We start from the raw sequence: 20,088 nt of genomic DNA on the forward strand, positions 1-20,088 counted from the left end.
TTAATAGGCCCGTGCGGCGTACTTAACCGCAATGCACACTGGGAAATGTAGGCGCCCGGCGCATGCGCAGTTAAATTTTTTTTTCAAAAACGTAAGGTCAAGCCCCATTGACATAAAACACGCCCCCTTACACACATTTGAATTAGGCGCCCTTACGCCCGCCCGCTTTAGGCTACGCCGCCGTAACTTAGCAGGCAAGTACATTGTGAATCATGTACTTGCCTAGCTAACTTACGACGGCCTAGCCTAAACACGCTAAGCTACGCCGCCGCAAGTTTAGGCAAATCTACCTGAATCTACCTATTTGTTTGGCCCTGAAAAACAATACATGACAAGTATGACATTACGATATAGGTAATGACTAAATTATGAAATGCAAAATCATTTTCAATTCCTTAAAGTAGTTTTTTTTTTTTTTTACATTTTGGATAGAGCAAGTAATGCCGCTTACACACGATCGTTTTTCGGCATAAAAAAAAACAACGTTTTTAAAAACGTAATTTAAAATGATCGTGTGTGGGCTTCACATCGTTTTTCAGCTTCTGAAAAACGACAAAAAAAAAATTCGAACATGCAGAATTTTTTAATGTCGTTTTATAAAATGTCGTTTTTCGGGTTGTAAAAAATGATCGCGTGTGGGATAAAAAGACGTTTTAAACCCGCGCATGCCCAGAAGCAAGTTATGAGACGGGAGCGCTCGTTCTGGTAAAACTACCATTCATAATGGAGTAAGCACATTCATCACGTTGTAACAGACAAAAAAGCGCAAATCGTCTTTTACTAACAAGGAATCAGCTAAAAGCAGCCCAAAGGCGAATAGAACTTCCCCTATAGAGTGCCGTCGTACGTGTTGTACGTCACCGCGCTTTGTTCATCATTTTTCAAAAACGATGGTGTGTGGGCAACATCGTTTTTAATGATGAAGTTGGAAAAACGTTGTTTTTTGGAAATGCTGAAAAATGTAATTTTTTTTCATGCTGAAAAACGACCGTGTGTACGCAGCATAAGGGTTATAACCCCTGTCAGATTTTTTTTCACCATCTGTATCCCATTTATGAGATTTCCCCTCACTTTCTGTCCCATAGCCAAGCAGGAAGTGGGAGGAAATCCTTGCAAATTAGGGGAATCCATGGGGGACACCTTAGACACCAGAACTAGTGTCCTCATTGGAAGATTTCCCCTTTATTATTTTTCCGTGGACGACCCCACATTTGGGATTTTCTTTATTTTCACTCTCAATGATAATGGTAAACAGGACACATAGAGAGGGTGAATCTCTTTAATGGGGGGCACAGACAGCAATAAAAACTGACAGCTGTGCTAATCCCTCTCCACTCTACTCAAAAAATAAATAAAGTAAATGAGTGGATGACATGTAGCTCCTGTAGGCCTGAAGCTAGTGGGTTTCATACAACTTACAAATGGCGGTCTACATTTGTTCTTACCAAGGACAGGAAAAAATCAACAACATCTCCACTTTGCGGATGCATCTTAAGACTGTGCGCAATCCTCCTAATGGCCAGCAGGGGTCAGCAAACCAATCCTGTGATGGGAGAGAAAAGCATTACTTTCAGATAAATATAGATTAAAGCCAAACTCCAGGCAGACATGACAGACACATTTTAAAGCAGCTCAGAATAAGTTAAAACAATATTAATATATATTTTTTTGTTTTTAACAGCTTGCCGACTGACTCACGCACTTATACGTCGGCAGAATGGCAGGCAATATATACGTTGCTCTGAATTTGTTGCCTAGCGGGCACGTGGCCCCTGGCGGCATGCGCACCCGCCGCGGTCTCTGTGACTGTGCCCACGGGACCAGCGGACTCAATGTTTGCCGGTGTCCCACGATCAGGTCACAGAACAGCAAAACGGGGGATGCCTTTGTAAACAAGGCATCTCCCTGTTCTGCCTAGCGACACAACACTGATCGTCTGCTCCCTCTGATTGGGAGCAGCGATCACTGACATGTCACAATAAGCCACGCCCCACACAGTTAGAATCACTCCCTAGGACACACTTAACCCCTTCCCCTACTGGTTAACCCCTTCCCTGACAGTCACATTTATACAGTAATCAGTGCATTTTTATATCACTGATCACTGTATAAATGTGAATGGCCCCAAAATAGCGTCAAAAGTGTCCGATGTGTCCGCCATAATGTTGCAGTCACACAAAAAAATCGCAGATCACCGATGTAACGGTCACCACCGTTTACGACCTTCCATCAACCCACGACAGCTTATCAGACACACAGACAAACCAGCCGGCATGATCCATATCGATTTCACAGAAACTGAGACTGACCGCTCTATTCTCTGCTTCAAAATGTATGAATACTTTTAATGGTTAGCTCTCAAGTTTATATACAGTTTTCAAGGCATGTTTCAGTGATCACAGGAACAATCAAACTCTCCACCCACACATCACACCCTGGGGGGGCTTCAATACACCTTCAGATGGCTAATTGCTAAACATTCCAGACATTTTGGTGCCGGTCTATAATTAACATGACCTAATCACTGCACCTGAGAAGTCACATTCCTTCACTAACAGAATTCAAACAAAACACCATCACACAATGATTTACCCTCAATCCACATCTTTAGACAGACGTTCTGTCTCCGCATACAGCTTGACAAGTTCCATTCCACACACAAAACAGTATTTAGCATACATAATGAGAGATCCTGGACCAGATTCAATTAGCATGTCAACAGTCTACACAGAGAAATGAGTCACTATTGACTGGTTGGGTCAAAATTAACCAAAAACTTGCAATATCTCAAGATCCTGTAATATGAGCTATCAGTAATGTCCCCTGTCCTGTAATTTCTGATATAATTTCTCCGTCACCCTATGGCCCTATTGGACATAAGGTGACCCTAGACATAAGACTCCTTGGTGACGCCAGTACAGGAGTACCCCTCATCCTTCCAAAGTCTCTGTTTGTCACGGGTCATTCCGTTACAACCGACATAACTAGTAAAAAAAAAATATATATAATAAAAATGCCATAAAACTATCCCCTATTTTGTAGACACTATAACATTTGCGCAAACCAATCAATATATGCTTATTGCGATTTTTTTTACCAAAAATATGTCGAAGAATATGTATCGGCCTAAAGTGTGGGAAAAAAAAGCTTGGGGTCTCTATTGGTAGCATAAATCCCTCAGTGTGTTTCAATATTGCATAGAAGATGTCTCAAACAACGTAGCAATTCAGGATGCACCACATAAAAAAAAAGTAAGGAACTGGCATAGCTCAAAACCCTTAAAAATGTAATATCCCCCCTGACGTCACCGCGGTGTGCGCCAGACCCGGAAGATACAGGCTGCTGAATCAAAGAGCCGGCCGGCTCGATTGTATTTTATATGCCTTATCTCACTTCTTCGATGTAAGTGTGCATTTTTATGTTACATATAACATTTTTAAGGAGCTGCCTTGCTTACTGGTGCTGATGCATTGTAGTGTTGAAAGCTGTTGACGGTTTCTCTATTCTATACTTACATAAAATAATAAAAATATATATTTTTTTTAATTGAGAGAATGAGTCTCTCTAACGGGGACACAGACAGCAATAACAACCTAACAGAAGTTCTAGTCCTTCTTTACTCTATCCAAAACATGAGAAAATCTTTGGCTTTAGATACACTTTAAATGTTAGACTTTTATGCCTCGTTTCCACTGAGCGGATCAGTTCCGGTGGCTTAGAATGGAACGGGTTAGAATGGTCCGGTCTATTCTGCTGAGCATTTCCACTGCAAATCGGACCATCCGGGACCATGCAAGGTTTAGAAAAAAGCCTAGCACGTCCACCAATCAGTGAGATGTATTTGTAGGTCCGCCCTAATGGAACCGTTCCATTCTCTATGGCCCCACATCTGAAGCAGGACCCGGAATGGTCCGGTACGGTTCGCTTTTATGGCACGCTTTCATAATGGAAACACCCAAAAAAGCGTACCGAACCGATCCGCTCAGTGGAAACGAGGCATTATATTACCAGCCCTCATGTTTCTGTGATGTGTGTATCACCTAATGATGTTTCCTGACCTATTATTTATGCAAACTTTCTTCTGGTTGTCTTCACCTATTTTTCTGTTATTATGAACTGCATGTATTCTAGATATCTCCTTTCTATTTTTCCTGAAAGCTTGTTTGCCTTTTCCTCTTCTTCTACGTTACATACTAAAATCCTAAAGCTTGAGTATGAGCTAATTTGTATAGTTATGTTGGTCCAGCCCACAAGTTGATGCCATACCTGTGGAATCTCCATGGCAGCTGGAAAGTGGTGCCTACCACAGTGATCGCCACTAGCTTCCAGGTCCCATGCCATGTGGCTACCTTGCTGCTTAGTGAATACAATATTGGGCTCACTCAGCAGGGGTGCCATTTAGGGAACACTTTGCATGCTTTGCAAAGCATTCTCTGATTAATCTAGGTGGAGGGGCAGGGAGGTGCTGTCTATCAGGCATGGAAATATAACCACTTTGTGGGGGGTAGAGTGGAAGCAACTGATATAAAATCATCCCATCCCCTCTGTAACATAACAATAAGTGTCCCTGGGCCTGTGTTATATAAAAAAAGGCAGATCTCTACCTATATCAGAGCGGTTTCTGGCTATTATGTGAGTCCTCGGCTCTCTCCTCTGCCCGGCTGACAGCTCCAGCGGGCGGGGTCGAGCACTCCCACTGATGTCAGCTGGGGAGGAAGGAGGAATAGAGGAGAGAGAGAGAGAGCAGAGGAGTCACGTGATCGCTGGGAGCCGCTGTGATATAGGTACAGATCAGCATATTTTTTATACAACACAGGCACAGGGACACTAAGGCCTCATGCACACTGGATGTTTTTACAGCTGCTGTTTTTGACTTTGGACATTTTTAGTAGGTTTTAAGTGGAGTTTTTCAACTCTGAAAACAGCTTAAAAACGCCAAAAAAAAGGTTGAAAAACGCAGCTATTCAGTGTTTATCAGTGCTTTTGAGCCATAAGCTTTTATGGGAGCATATTTTTGCTAAAAAACGCTAATGCAAAAAACACTGAAAAACTCACTCTACAGCTACAGTTTTCAACAGCTAACCTTACTGGCTTTTTTATAACATCCAGTGTGCATGAGGCCTTATTGTTATATTACAGAGGAGATGGGATGATTTTATATTAGATATGAGAGCAGCAGGAGCGGAGGGAGCGGGCACTGACACAAGTAGACAGGCAGGGAGGAGGGGATGGGGGGAGGAGGATGGGGAGAGGACAGAAGAGGTCAGAGCATGGCTGCGGATGACGAAGGCACGTAAACTGACCACAGTGTCAGGGCTAAGCAGCCATGATAAACTGTGGTCAGTTTACAGGGGGGTAGAGAAGAACCAGGCAGGATCAGCCAGTTTGTAGGTGATACAAGGGGCAAATTACACAGCACAAGCACTGTGCTGTATAACATGCTTTGAGGGAACAGGATCAGTTAATTTTTTTTTGGGGGGGGGGGGTTAACAAATGCTTTAACAGAGATTCAGTGCGATACCCAACTCACAGCTCTGCATTGTTCTCCATGTAGCTGTTATACTAAACCACCACTGTACTGGGCAAGTAAACGTTGGGAATAAGCGTCAAAAGCCATGCAACCTAATCTGTCACTGGATCAGACGGGTAAAAAAAGGATATTTTTTTTTATCTTTTTTTTTTTTATATGAATCGTTTTATCTATTTTATCTTTGCGAGTACAGCTTGGATTTAATACATTAGGTGATTTTTAAAGGAGGAGGGGTCCTGGACAGAATAATGGTATTTTCATTTAACTGCAGGGTCTGCATAGGTCTGCTTTAACTACCTAACTTGGAGATCCAACTGGGAGTTGTTCAGCATTGAACTTGTGTTTTGCAGCAAATACCTTGCATTAGCTATATGTGGAGTGATTTCACCTATATTGATTCCAGAAATGTTTAATTTCACCCACTGAGCTGCAAAATGTGACTGAAATACAGATATACCGGTATTTTTTTGTTTCTTTACTTAGATCGGCCACCAGGGTTCCATAGGTTGCTACAGGTTCATGACCTCTCATCTGATGGTGCCACTGCCAACGTAGTTTCGGGTCATACACCAATTGGCAGAGCCAGCAGCATCTTGACCACTACTGTAAGGGAGGCATTCTTCCCACTGACCATCAATGAAAGGGACATTTCCCCAATGACTCCCTGTAACGGAATGGCCCGTGGCACAAATTTATTTTAGCGGGGTTTCCCTAAGACCTGAAAAAGATTTTAATGCCCCGTACACACGATCGGAAATTCCGCCTGCAAAAGTCCGATGTGAGCTTATGAACGGAAATTCCAACCGTGTGTATGCTCTTTACTTTACTTTTGCTGTCAGAATTTCCGCCAGCAAAAGATTGAGAGCTGGTTCTCAAATTTTCAGACGGAAAAAATTCCTATCGGAAAATCCGATCGTCTGCAGCAATTCTGACGCGCAAAATGTCCAAAGCCTGCTCGGAAACAATTCTATGCATGCTCGGAAGCATTAAACTTAATTTTCTCGGCTCGTCATAGTGTTGTACGTCACCGTTTTCTTGACGGACGAAAGTTCAGAGAACTTTTGTGTGATCGTGTGTATGCAAGCCAAGCTTGAGCGGAATTCCGTCAGAAAAAACATCCAAGGTTTTTCCGACAGAAAATCCGATCGTGTGTACGGGGCATTAGGGTGCTTCTGGGGTAAAGGGGTTGAGAAAGGCTGATTTAAAAGGGTATTTTTTCAGAAGGTGTTTTGGGATTTTTACCAAAATGTTGGGTAAATGAAAACTCTCAGTTCTGCTCATCCCTATCCTGCAATAACATAACATCTACTGCCATATCTCTGTGTACGGGTCCCAAGAAAATGGGCACTGCATTGGCAAATCTCAGCTTAGCATATTAGACAAATTGTCTATTCTCTGCAATAGCCTACATAACAATGTATACATTTCATTCACATGTACTGTGTATGCACTTAGTGAGATCTCACACCTGCTGGCTGTCGAACTCTGTCAGCAGAGCGAATCTCATTACAGGAAATATCACTGTCTATATACATAAGCTGATATATACACAACAACTTTTCCAGACCAGTGCTAAATGACACGAGCATAATGCGCACACCATGTTATCTTCCTATAGAGACACTGTGTAACTGGATATGAATGCAGATAGTCTTGAGTCACACTGACTATGCAAAACTGGAGGTGCAAAGCACTTCTAATAATTTATTTGATCTTATTTTTTTTTCAGACGTATAACTTAAAGACACACAGCTTTATTTATTGAAGTTGTTTGTAGTCTAGGTTCACATCTGTGCATTTGTTGTTTCATTTGAACAAGCTGCCGAACCTGAGGAAAATGCATAAAAAAGTTCCTTGACCCTTTTCTGAAACCACAACCATACAGAAACTACATGAAGCTTTGGCATAATGTTTTCCAATGCATGGGGTGCCATTAAGAATTAATGGCAGACATGTGGGTCGGCTTCAGACTACTGTGGGGAGCACCTCCCTGATTGCTACCAGAATACTACAGTTGCAGTGGGTTGACACTTTGTCTCCGGCCTGGGATCCCTCTGGTTGTTTGCCTGTGTTACCAGAGATTCCCGGGACTTCACTGACAGATGCTGTTAATGAGGATAAGTGCAAGTAACTGTTTTTGTTCTGAACTGTTTTACAGTAGTGATTCTCAGCTAGACTCTCTGTAGCTGTAGAGCAGTGATGACAAACCTTGGCACCCCAGATGTTTTGGAACTACTTTTGCGATTATGCTCTTTCACTCTGTGGTGTAGTTGAGCATCATGGTAAATGTAGTTCCAAAACATCTGGGGTGCCAAGGTTCGCCATTACTGCTATATAATCTTATATAGATGTAGCACCCTCTAGGTAGGTAGGTGCTAGAGTGAGGATTTTTAGTTAGGATTAGGTAAATTTAGGCAGGCCTGGCTGACAGCTAGGCCTGTTTGTTTTGATCTGGTCTGGGCTGGGAGTGGCTCAGGGTAGCAGCTGGTGACTCACAGGCAGCATCACTAAGACCTCCTTCTTTTTTCTGGAAGTTTCTAGAAAGAGAGGAGGAGAGGAGAGGTGGAGCTGCCTGGGGTATTCTAAGGAGTCCTGGCCAATCCCTAACCTGGATTGGCAGGGGACAGGCCTCCTTAAATACCCAGGGTCAGCCCAGCTGGGGGGGAGTTGGAGTTGTTCAGAGCTTTGGAGATGGAATGCTAACATGTCAGGGCCTTTGAGGGAGGGGGTGACCTTGGGCCTAGGCTCGGGTGCATATAGGGCCCTTCAAGAAATCGTGGAAGTGTCCTGGACAGGAGGCACAGTAGAAGAAAGAGAGGACAGCAGGAGAGCATTGCCAGGCAAGTCTCCAGAGAGTGGAACAAGTGGTCACAGTCAGGAGTACTGGGAAGTGGGAAACAGATGGGGGAAAACTGATAGGGTTTTGATCCTCCCTTATTCCTAATACACATGGGCCAAATGTTGGAAAACATCGGCTGGTTCAATAATAACCGGCCAACATTCAGCCCGTATGTATGTCAGCCAGTCCAACAGACCGTTGGACGAGCATGCTGGAAAACCAGCAGCCGACTGGCTCCCAATCAGCGCTTTCAGCAAAAGTGCTAATTGGAGTGTTCTGGTGGGCGGGGGGGCCTGCCTCCTGGCAGAACACAACAGCTCAGCAGAGGAGATGTTAGTATAGCGGCTATGACCGTAGCTGTCCGTTTTTTTTCCGTTCAACACAGCATGTGTACCAGGTTTTGCCTTTAGTTCTACTTTAATCCATCTCCCTTTACTACTTGGAATTCTGCTTAGATCTCTGGGTCTTCCTCCTAAAATATGTGAAAGGAACTTCCCAGGATGTTCTGTGAAGCCAGTGTTACATCACCAGTGCCTCACTCAACCAGGAAGTGCAAAAACTGTAATTGTAAGTAAAGCAAAATTTTTTTTAACTACCGTATTTATCGCGGTATAACGCGCTCTGGCGTATACCGCGCACCCCCAAAGTGGCCCCCAATCCTGTGGGAAAAAAAGATTTTTTGTTATTTTGTACTTACAGTTTTGATGTCTTGCGCGGCGTCCATCTGCGGCCTCGTCAGGTGTCCTCTTCGGCGGGTCGGGCGTCCATCTTCGGCGGGTCGGGCGTCCATCTTCGGCGGGTCCGGTGTCCATCTTCGGCGGGTCCGGTGTCCATCTTCGGCGGGTCCGGTGTCCATCTTCGGCGGGTCCGGTGTCCATCTTCGGCGGGTCCGGTGTCCATCTTCGGCGGGTCCGGCGTCCTTCGGCGGCGTCCTCCCGCTCGTTTCCCGCCACGACTTTGAATACTGCGCCCGCATATAGCGAGCGCAGTACACTCGTGAATCTTCGTCCAGGCTCGGGCGCCTCTCGCACTGACGTCCTGTACGCTCAGGACGTCAGGACGTCAGTACGAGAGGCGCCGAGACTGGCCGAAGATTCACGAGTGTACTGCGCTCGCTATATGCAGGCGCAGTATTCAAACTCATGGCGGGAAATCGGGTATCGGCGTATACTGCGCACCCACGATTTTGCCCTGATTTTCAGGGCAAAATAGTGCGCGGTATACGCCGATAAATACGGTAATTAATGTAAAAATGATTTGATTTCAGCATGCAAACTCGTGTAGAAATGTGGGGGAAACAACTGCGCTAGCTAACAAACATGAAAATAAATGAAAGCAAAAAACAACGGTATAGCAGCCAGCACACAAACAAACAAAGTCAATGGCAAATGGGGAACAAGAAGTGCAGCGCTAAAAAATATATGAAGATGCTGTCATAAGCATATGACATGCAAAGGTGTAATCCAAAAAAGGACAATGCAAAAAATGTGAGGTGATGAAAAAGGAAAACTGAGACATCACATAGTATACAGATAATACTAAATGGAGTCCATCAATGCGTTTCCAAACAGGTTAGTGCAAATACTGAACAGGTGCAGTGGACAATGTGAGTAGTTCATAGGTATGGTTCCCAATGAATGGATCAAAACACTTCACACATGATGCCAGTTCAAAATGAGTAAACACAATGGCTTGTCTGCAGTAATCTTCAGAATATCAGGTGAGGCTGGGTTCACACTATACTACATGACTTTCCTCCTACTTTGCGCTGCTACATTGGTCCTACATTGGTCCTACATTGGTCCTACATCCATCCTACTCTCATGAACAGGATACTACTTTGATCTGACTTTGTGATAGTCTGACTTGTTCTTTGACCAATCAAAACAATCCCAGAGTGAGATAAATTCCTTTTACTGCTACTGTAATCACATGTCGGATGTCAAAAGTCGGATGGTAAGGACAAGGCTCCTACTTTGGTCCGACTTCAATGATATTCAATGGGCTGAAGTAGGATCAATGTAGGACCAAAGTAGTACAGGGAGCATTTTCAAAGTCGGACCGACTTTTGTAGGACCAGTTAAGACGGCTCTCATAGGGAAACATTGATTTTCACACGTCATGCTACATGAGCTCCCAATGTAGGACCGTTGTAGGACAAGTGTGAACCCAGCCTTTAAGGAAATAGGTACTCTTACAAGCTGTGATGGACTTACTTGTTAATACTAACAGCAAGTCAGACAAGGCGTGGTGGTCTCAGCGGACCCTGGGCTCTCTGCGGATGGTTCTGTAGAGGTGGTCACTCCGGTTAGGATGATGAAACCAATGTGATCAGATGTCTCCCCTCCGGAACAGGACCCCAAGTGGATAAGACCGATGGTGAAATGGCCAGGCTCAAGAATAAGCTCAGCAGGTATGAGTGTATGGAAACAAAAAAGAAATGCTCCCAATATTGCAGATCAAAAATAAACCTGTGAAGGCTTTATTGGGTTACATGCTGAGTACCCCATACTGTAAGTCCATCACAGCTGGTAAGAGTACCTGTTTCCTTTACCTGATATTCTGAAGATTACTACAGACAAGCCATTGTGTTTGCTCATTTTGAACTGGCATCATGTGTGAAGTGTTTTGATCCATTCATTGGGAACCATACCTATGAACTACTCACATTGTCCACTGCACCTGTTCAGTATTTGCACTCACCTGTTTGGAAACGCATTGATGGACTCCATTTAGTATTATCTGTATACTATGTGATGTCTCAGTTTTCCTTTTTCATCACCTCACATTTTTTGCATTGTCCTTTTTTGGATTACACCTTTGCATGTCCTATGCTTATGACAGCATCTTCATATATTTTTTATCGCTGCACTTCTTGTTCCCCATTAGCATGCAAACTGTATGCTGATGTGATTTTTAGTTAAATGGGGGAAAGGCCTGCTTCATATCAAAGTAAAATCAACCTCACCCAGGAATTTGGCCCAGGGTGGGGGGGTTGCCAAGGGTAAGGCTGAATGACACTTGCAATAGCACATATCACGTTCAATGTAAATAAAAGAAAGTGGTACTGTATACAAATATACTTTTATTGCAGACCTTTGTAACAGAAGAAATAGCAAGTGAAGGTTTACAAATTCACACAGCACGTCATCTATTATAATATAAACCTGCCTCCAGCAGGGTCCGCGGTTAACAGACTCTCCGATCATAGGAGACGGTGATATACGCTTTTATTATTTATTTGCAAGTACGCACATTATAAGTGGGGATTTTATCTGTGAGGGGTTTGCATTACATTTTATTAAACGGAATTGAGTGTATCATCCTCTGGGAAGCTGTACAACGCCCATTTTGATTATCCATCTGGTGAGTATGTACCCCAAAGGGGGATCGTCTTTCCCACGTGGTGAAGGTTTGAATTGATGGTGGATGGTGCTTGCTGACAATTCTTCATCCTTTATCACCTACGGACTTTCCTATCAGTGTGCTACACTTTATCAATGGATTTATTCCTATTTCAGTATGTGGAGTTGGTCTGAACTTTAAAAACTATTATTCAGTCACATTTAACTACCAACACCAGCGCCGTTTATGATAACATTGCTTGGACATTATTCATATGTTGACAAGTGTGCTTTTATCATATTGGTTTTATAATATAAACCTGTTTACTGTGTATAGTAATCCTCATTAATAAATTACTCCTCTCTTTCTCTCTCTTCACCTTCAAATAGAGAGAGTGAAATTCTTACTCAGAGAAGGTGACTCAACCAAAATCCTATCCACCATATAAACAGTTATTCATAGATAAACCTAAGATTCTCTCATCTTGCCGCAATGCATGGTTGACTGATTTCCCACAATTAGACGCTGACGACTGGGATGACCTGTGAGGACCTACTTTTTATGGATTGGTGTCAACACAATATCATCTCATACAATATGAATTTCTCCATAGAATTTTTTTTACCTCTGCTAAATTGGTGAGAATTTTTCCCACACAATAATCAAACTGCTGGAGATGCGCCTCTCCTAGAGTGGATTCCATGCATATATTTTGGCATCGTATGGCCATTCAACAATTCTGGTTGGAGGTTGTACAATGTGTAAGGTTGCCGGTCGGTCATTGACATCTGTTTATTGGGCCAGATCAACCCGCTAGCACCTACAATGTTGATCCGTACACTACTTACTTTACTTTTTTTTATGCACGCAAAATAATTATTCTTTCATGGGAAAAACCTGTGGTCCCCTCCGTAATGGCATGGACGGTGTTGATAAATAAAGTATTACCTTTGTATAAGAAAAAATAGAGCAGGTTTAAATTTTTTTGCGGGCAGTTTTCTCGTCAGGAAAACTGCTGTGGAGCATACATCCGACCATACTAAAAAATGGCAGTTTTCTCGACGGGAAAACTGGTCATGTGTACGAGGCATAACCTCAGATTTTGTTACATCATACAGTATGTCAGGTAGGGTGCAGAGCAGGGCCGATCCTAGGCAGGGTGCACAGGGTGCATTGCACCCAGGCGCCTGCAGAGGTGGGGCGCTGAAGTGCCAGAGCTTTCCCCTTCCTCCTTCTCTCCTTGTTCGTGTCCTTCCGGAAACTAGTGTTCTGAGCATAGGTATGTGTCCGTCCAGAACTGATGTGTGAGCATAGGGCAGCCCGTCGAGCCTGACATTGCTCGGGGGAGGGGCCGCTCCTCTTCCTGACATGAGAGTTCTAGTTTCTAGAGGCTGCTGAGTGCTGATGTGCAGGAATGAATTCCTTACACTGGGAGTCTTGGATCCCGCACTGTCTCCACCAACTCCAGTTGGAATGCCTCCAACTCACATCTCTATCTCAGGCTGCACAGAGAGAGAATCGAGGTGAGTCACAGTGTTCAGTGTGCTGGGGGATGGCATCCCCAGCATCCCTTTACACGTGCTCTGGGCTGCCCCTGCTCTAGATGTTTTATGGCATGATAGATTGCATAGGATACACAGCCCCTGCCCATTCCTGCGCCTAGTCCATCTACAGATGTGATGTATAATGAGATATAAAGGGGAGGAGTTAGTAAAATGACAACGACCATGTGGGGGCGCCAGAAATATTTCTGCACCCAGGCGCCTGTGACCCTAGGATCGGCCCTGGTGCAGGGGGCATTAAAAGTACCCCTGTCATAGGGGAAGTACAGGAGCCCCAATTGCTGACTTCCTTTTGCAAAGATTCAGAACAAGCAAACTGTAAATGATTGTCATGAAAGTGTCAAAATTCCTTATCTCCATATATGTACCAGGTTGGAAATGAAGCCAAAGCCAGAAAATTAACATTTTCAAAGAGAGGTCCGAATGGCAATCTACATTATTCTTTTATGACAGGTGTACTTTATGGCTAACTACTTAGGAAAAGGTAAAAAGTCAGAGCAATTTACTAAGGTGTGGATGTGACACACTTTACTTTACCTGCACAACTTCAGCCCTGTATACACGACCCAGAAACTCGTCAGGAAAAAAACGTAATTTTTCCTGACGAGATTCTTGGCAAGAATCTCTTTCCGGCTGAGTCTACACACACTTCATTCAAAAGAACCGCTGTTCTTTTGAATGGCACAAATGCGGTGACGTCATCGACTATGACGAGCATGCGCTCGTCACATTCAATTCCGCCGCCGCCATCTTGCTACACCCTACCTATGCCTTGGAAGCTACCGCGCATGCGTCAAAGTCATTTCAAGCATGCGCGGGTTTCCACGGCGACAGGTAAGTATACAGACGTTCGGGTTTCATGGCCGTCTTTTTCTCTGCGCGAAAACCGCTCGTGTGTATGCTTTTCCAAAGGGAAAAAAACGCGCATGCACAGAATCAAGTATGAGACGGGAGCGCTTGTTCTGGAAAAACTAGCGTTCGTAATGGAGATAGCACATTCGTCACACTGTAACGGACTAAAAAGCGCGAATCGTCTCTCACCAAACTTTTACTAACACGAGGATCAGCAAAAGCAGCTCAAAGGGTGGCGCCATTTGAATGGAACGTCCCCTTTATAGTGACTTCGTACATCTTGGACGTCACCGTGCTTTGGTCAAGTCAAGTGTTTTTCTGACTGAACCTGTGTATGCAAGGCAGGCTTGAGAGGAATTACGCTGGGAAAAACGTTGGGTTTTGGCATGTCAGCAAAACTGGCCATGTGTACAGGGCATTAGGGTCTCCAGTGAAGGACAGACCACCCCCCCAACCCCCCCTTACATAACCTTGGATGGCTGAACTGATAACTTTCAGAGAAAGGGAGCAAATGCTTCCAGTGCTGCTATCAGTTGACAGTAATAGATTGCGTTGATAACACATGGTCAGCACAGGGGAGGTCTGGGGAACTGAAGGGTAAACACAACCACTTGCCCTTTCATGGTAGAAACTGGTTTATTTGGGTCTTGCAAAGTGTACCAGTGTGCCACAATGATTGGTGGGCAATAGGCATTGTGAAAGGAGGGTGTTCCTAAGGATATGGTTTATTGTGACACTCTTTATCACACCTTTCAGCATTGGGCTCAGCCATTTTCAACAAGGGTTCTGTGGACCCTGAAGCCTCGTACACACGACCGAGGAACTCGACGGGCGAAACACATTGTTTTGCTCGCCAAGTTCCTTGTTAGGCTGTCGAGAAACTTGACAAGCCAATTTTCTCCATTCCCGTCAAGGAAATAGAGAACTTGCTCTCTTTTTGGCTCGTCGAGGTTCTCGACAGTTTCCTCGACGACAATGTACACACGACCGGTTTCCTCGGCAAAAAAATATCTCCCAGCAAGTTTCTTGCTGGTTTTTGCCGAGAAACTCGGTCGTGTGTACGAGGCCTAAGGCTCCTCCAAAGTTTGGTAGGGGTTTCTTGAGCTTTGGCCTATTTTCCTTCCATCCTAAGATGCCTGTATAATGCTGTCTCCAATGCTACTCGGTAAAAGCCATCAACATCAGCTTTTTAACCACTTAAGACCCGGACCAATATGCAGATAAAGGACCTGGCCCCTTTTTGCGATTCGGCACTGCATCAATTTAACTGACAATTGCGCTGTCGTGCGACGTGGCTCCCAAACAAAATTGACGTCCTTTTTTTCCCCACAAATAGAGCTTTCTTTTGGTGGTATTTGATCACCTCTGCGGTATTTATTTTTTGCGCTATAAACAAAAATAGAGCGTACTTTTTGCTACAATAAATATCCCCAAAAAAGATATAAAAAAAAGTTTTTTTTCCTCAGTTTAGGCCGATACGTATTCTTCTACCTATTTTTGGAAAAAAAAAATCGCAATAAGCGTTTATCGATTGGTTTGCGCAAAATTTATAGCGTTTACAAAATAGGGGATAGTTTTAAAGCATTTTTATTAATAATTTTTTTTTACTACTAATGGCGGCGATCAGCAATTTTTTTCGTGACTGCAAAATTATGGCAGACATATCGGACAATTTTGACACATTTTTGGGACCATTGTCATTTTCACAGCGAAAAGTGCTATAAAAATTCACTGATTACTGTAAAAATGACAATTGCAGTTTACGAGTTAACCACTAGGGGGAGCTGAAGGGGTTAAGTGTGACCTCATATGTGTTTCTAACTGTAGGGGGGAGGGGCTGGATGTGTGACGTCAGTGATCGTCTTTCCCTATATCAGGGAATAGACGATCACTGACATTGCCACAGTGAAGAACGGGGAAGGTGTGTTTACACACACCTCTTCCCGTTCTTCAGCTCCGGTGACCGATTGTGGGACACAGGCGGCGATTGGATCCCGCGGGCGCGGTCACGGAGCTTTGGACCGGGTCGCCTGCGGCGCGCTCGTGACCCCACGGCTGGGCCTTAAAGAGACACGTGCCCAGCCGTGCCATTCTGCCAACGTATATCGGCGTGAAGGGGTCCTTAAGTGGTTAAGCTGTCTATAAAAGTGGCATTCTGACCACCACTATAAGAAGGCATTCTTCCTCCTGACCATCATTGTAATGGGTCTTGTTGCCACTGACCCCCAACAAATAATATGAGCAGGGGTTCTCTGAGGTAAAGTAATTTTTGGGGGGGGGGGGGGTTCCACATAGACCGGCCTCCTCACTGAAGGCTCTCACCGCTGTCAGTCTGCAATCATGACTGGGAAGACTACCCTGCAGTAGAGCGATCTGAAAGGCTTGAACCACTCGTGTAGCGCAGCGTGGAAGGTACGACATCAATGGCGGTGAGGAGAATGGCCTATGTGGACAGCTTTACCCCGGATGCCTACATACTTAGATGTGACTGTTTTAATCATCGACCATGTGAGTTTCTAAATGTTGTACCTTCATTAAATGTAACCATATTGCTACACTTAGAGGAGCTTCTCTTTGATTTTATACTCAGTTGTGACATGACGTTACTCTTATATCAAGACATTGCTTGTATATGAAGTCAAATAGCCAGATTCAGAGAGACTTAGGCTGGCATATCAGTAGATACGCCAGCCTAAGTCTGAATGTGCGCCCACGCTAATTCAAGCGTATTCTGGTAACCAGATACGCTTAAATTAGGCTCAGATACGAGCGGCCTAAGTGTCTTACACCCTCGTATCCTAAAGTGTAATTTTTAGGCTGACCGCTAGGTGGCGCTTCCATTGCGGTCGGCGTAGAATATATAAATCACTACTTACGCCTATTCACGAACGTACGCCCCGGCCTCCGCAGTACAGATACGCCGTTTACGTAACGCATTATCAGGCCTATAGTTATTCCATAAAATAGCTGGAATAGTAATGTTAAGTATGGGCGTTGTTCCCGCGTCGAAATTTGAAAATTTTACGTCGTTTGCGTAAGTCATCCGTGAATAGGGATTTACGTCAATTACGTCCACGTCGAAATCAATAGGACCGTGCGGCGTACTTAGCCGCAATGCACACTGGTATATGTAGGCAGACGGCGCATGCGCCGTTCCAAAAAAATGTCAATCAAGTCAGGTCAACCCAAATTAGCATAAAACACGCCCCCTCAGCCTATTTTGAATTAGGCGCGCTTACGCCCGCCGCATTTACGCTACGCCGTAAATGTACTTTGTGAATCAGGTACTTGCCTCGCTAACTTACGGCGGCGTAGTGTAAATGCAATGGCCACGCCGCCGCAAAGTTAGGACGCCCTACCTGAATCCAGCTAAAAATGTATTAAAAAAAATTGCTTGTCTTGCAAAATGCTCTCAAACCAAGTTACTCTCAAACCAAGGTTTTACTGTATTGGGATGAGGGTTCACCTACCCTGCTAGCAGCAATGTTCTGGTTTACCCATGTTAGGGTGCCCACGTGTCCCAGATTGCCCGGGACAGTCCCGCAATTAGCAGGTCTGTCCTGGGTCCCAGGCACCTTCATTCCGGGACAATAGAGTGTCCCGGAATGGAATTGACAGAGTGAGCAAACCCTGCAGTAGCGCTGGCGCTCGCTCTGTCTCCGCTCCACCTGAGACTCTGGTCACTTGTTGCTAGGGCCGCCTGGCATCTAACAACCAGTGACTTCATCACAGCCCGACTCTCCCCAGCATGCAAAGCGGAGGAGGAGTTTGTTAACTTTCCTCCTCCGCGCCTAACGCTCTCCAGACTCTGCCATGCTGGATGAGGCTGTCTGTCAGGACTCTGCAGGGGAAGCCCCACAGACAATAATCCAGCGGCTCAGACACGCTGGATTACTGTCTGCCGAGGAGAGGATGTGACAACTCCAGTGGAGAGCAGGGGCGGGGCTGTGTCTCTGACAGGATGGACACGGCTGCCTGGGCTTTGCATTGAGGACCAGGGCCTCATAGGCTTGCCCTTCCTCCTCTGTGACTGCTGTCCCTGGACTGGAAGTGGCAGGGAGTGCAGCGATGCAGTGCAGGAGGACACTGCAATCACTTCCTTGGCTAAGTTGGCTGGCAGCTCACACTGTGCCTGTGTAGGAATCGGGAGTGACTGATGGAACAGCACAAGAGGGAGATCTCCTGTCACAGCTTCTTCTGCTTGAGCCCTTCATCCAGATTACAATGCTGTATGAAGTTCCCCAGGTGAGTGTCTCTGCTATACACTGTACACATCTGATATACAAGGTCCAGAGGATTGCACATTTAAGCCATACAGTACACTTGTATTAGATTGCTTTGTGAGTGTAGCCATGTGCCAAGTGTTGTTACTTGTTATCCATAGCAGCCAATCAAACTGTATTTTACATTGTCATCAGCTACATCTGATGGGCTTCTGTCCTTGTGCATATAATCATTGCTTATTACTGTATATTCTGCATTGCTGTTTATTAAATGAGGCCTTTCGGTGTTTGTAACTTTGCCAGGTTATGTAACTCAATGCATTCTAAATGCCTACAATTCTTGTAAAATGCTTGCTGCTTAGCAGAATGAGGGGAGCAGCTGTGTAAAGTAACCAGTCAGCTTCTAGCCTCAGCTTGTTTGGTTAAGCTTTGGAAATGAAAGCTAGAAGCTGATTGGTTGCCATGCACAGCTGCTCCAGTCTTAGTAAACTCCCTTTAATGTATGTAATCAGTGGCGGTGCGTCCATAAAGAGCGCACAGGCGCCACCCCCTCTCTCCTGCCATCCCTCTATCACCAATAGATAGATTCATGCATTGCATGAATCTAGCTATTGTCACCACTGCCACCCCCTATTCAGGCGCCTGGCCCCTTTTCGGGCACCGGGAGCCAGAATTACAGTGGCAGGGTATTTTTTTGAAGCACCTGATTAGAGCCATAGGCTTTAATAGGCATAAAAAAAGTGACATGCGAGCGCCATGCGCCTGCGTTTGATGGGCACAGTGGCTGACGTTTGATGGGCACAGTGGCTGACGTTTGATGGGCACAGTGGCTGACGTTTGGGCACAGTGGCTGCAGTTTGATGGGCACAGTGGCTGCAGTTTGATGGGCACAGTGGCTGACGTTTGATAGGCACAGTGGCTGCAGTTTGATGGGCACAGTGGCTGACGTTTGATGGGCACAGTGGCGGCAATTGATGCTTTTTTTTTTAGTTTTCTGAAGGGGGAAGTCTGTACTGAGGGAGGGGAGTCTATATTTGGTGGGGGGGGGTCTTTACTGAGGGGGTATATACTTTAGTGGAGGGGGGTCCGTACTGAGGGAGGGGGGTCTATAGTTAGTAGAGGGGGGTCCGTACCGAGGGAGGGGGGTCCGTGCTGAGGGAAGGGGGTCTATAGTTAGTAGAGGGGGGTCGGTACTGAGGGAGGGGGGTCTATAGTTAGTAGAGGGGGGTCCATACTGAGGGAGGGGGTCTATACTGAGGGAAGGGGGTCTATAGTTAGTAGAGGGGGGTCCGTACTGAGGGAGGGGGGTCTATACTGAGGGAAGGGGGGTCTATAGTTAGTAGAGGGGGGTCCATACTGAGGGAGGGGGTCTATACTGAGGGAAGGGGGTCTATAGTTAGTAGAGGGGGTCTGCACTGATGGAAAGGGGTCTATAGTTAGTAGAGGGGGGTCCGTACTGAGGGAGGGGGTCTATAGTTTGTAGAAGGGGCCGCCATACTGAGGGAGTCTATTATTACAATGTAATAATAAAAATACACTCCAAGCATTGTATTGGGACGATATAAGTGCCAAAAACACCAATTCCAACCCGACAAATCGCTCGCCATCAAAATCCCGTCAACCCCGAAACTACATTCAACACCCCCCCCGATCCCTGACAAAATTGTCCCTGAATTGCAGTTTGGAAATGTGGTCACCCTAACCCATGTTCTTTTCAGTCTGGGCATTCTATTTATT

The 20,088-nt window shown here is 45.1% G+C and overlaps 1 protein-coding gene across 1 annotated transcript in view; it reads right to left on the reverse strand.

The window, feature by feature from the left end:
- FCHSD2 (FCH and double SH3 domains 2) overlaps positions 1 to 20,088 on the reverse strand; it is a 382,474-nt gene that overhangs the window by 352,178 nt on the left and 10,208 nt on the right. Inside the window, exon 2 of the mRNA XM_040339308.1 lies at positions 1,446 to 1,543. Coding sequence (XP_040195242.1) covers positions 1,446 to 1,490 — 45 coding nt within the window. The 5' untranslated portion in view covers positions 1,491 to 1,543. The remainder of the gene's footprint in view (positions 1 to 1,445; positions 1,544 to 20,088) is intronic.

The sequence above is a fragment of the Rana temporaria genome, chromosome 2 (assembly GCF_905171775.1).
Source record: "Rana temporaria chromosome 2, aRanTem1.1, whole genome shotgun sequence".
Taxonomy (NCBI): domain Eukaryota; kingdom Metazoa; phylum Chordata; class Amphibia; order Anura; family Ranidae; genus Rana; species Rana temporaria.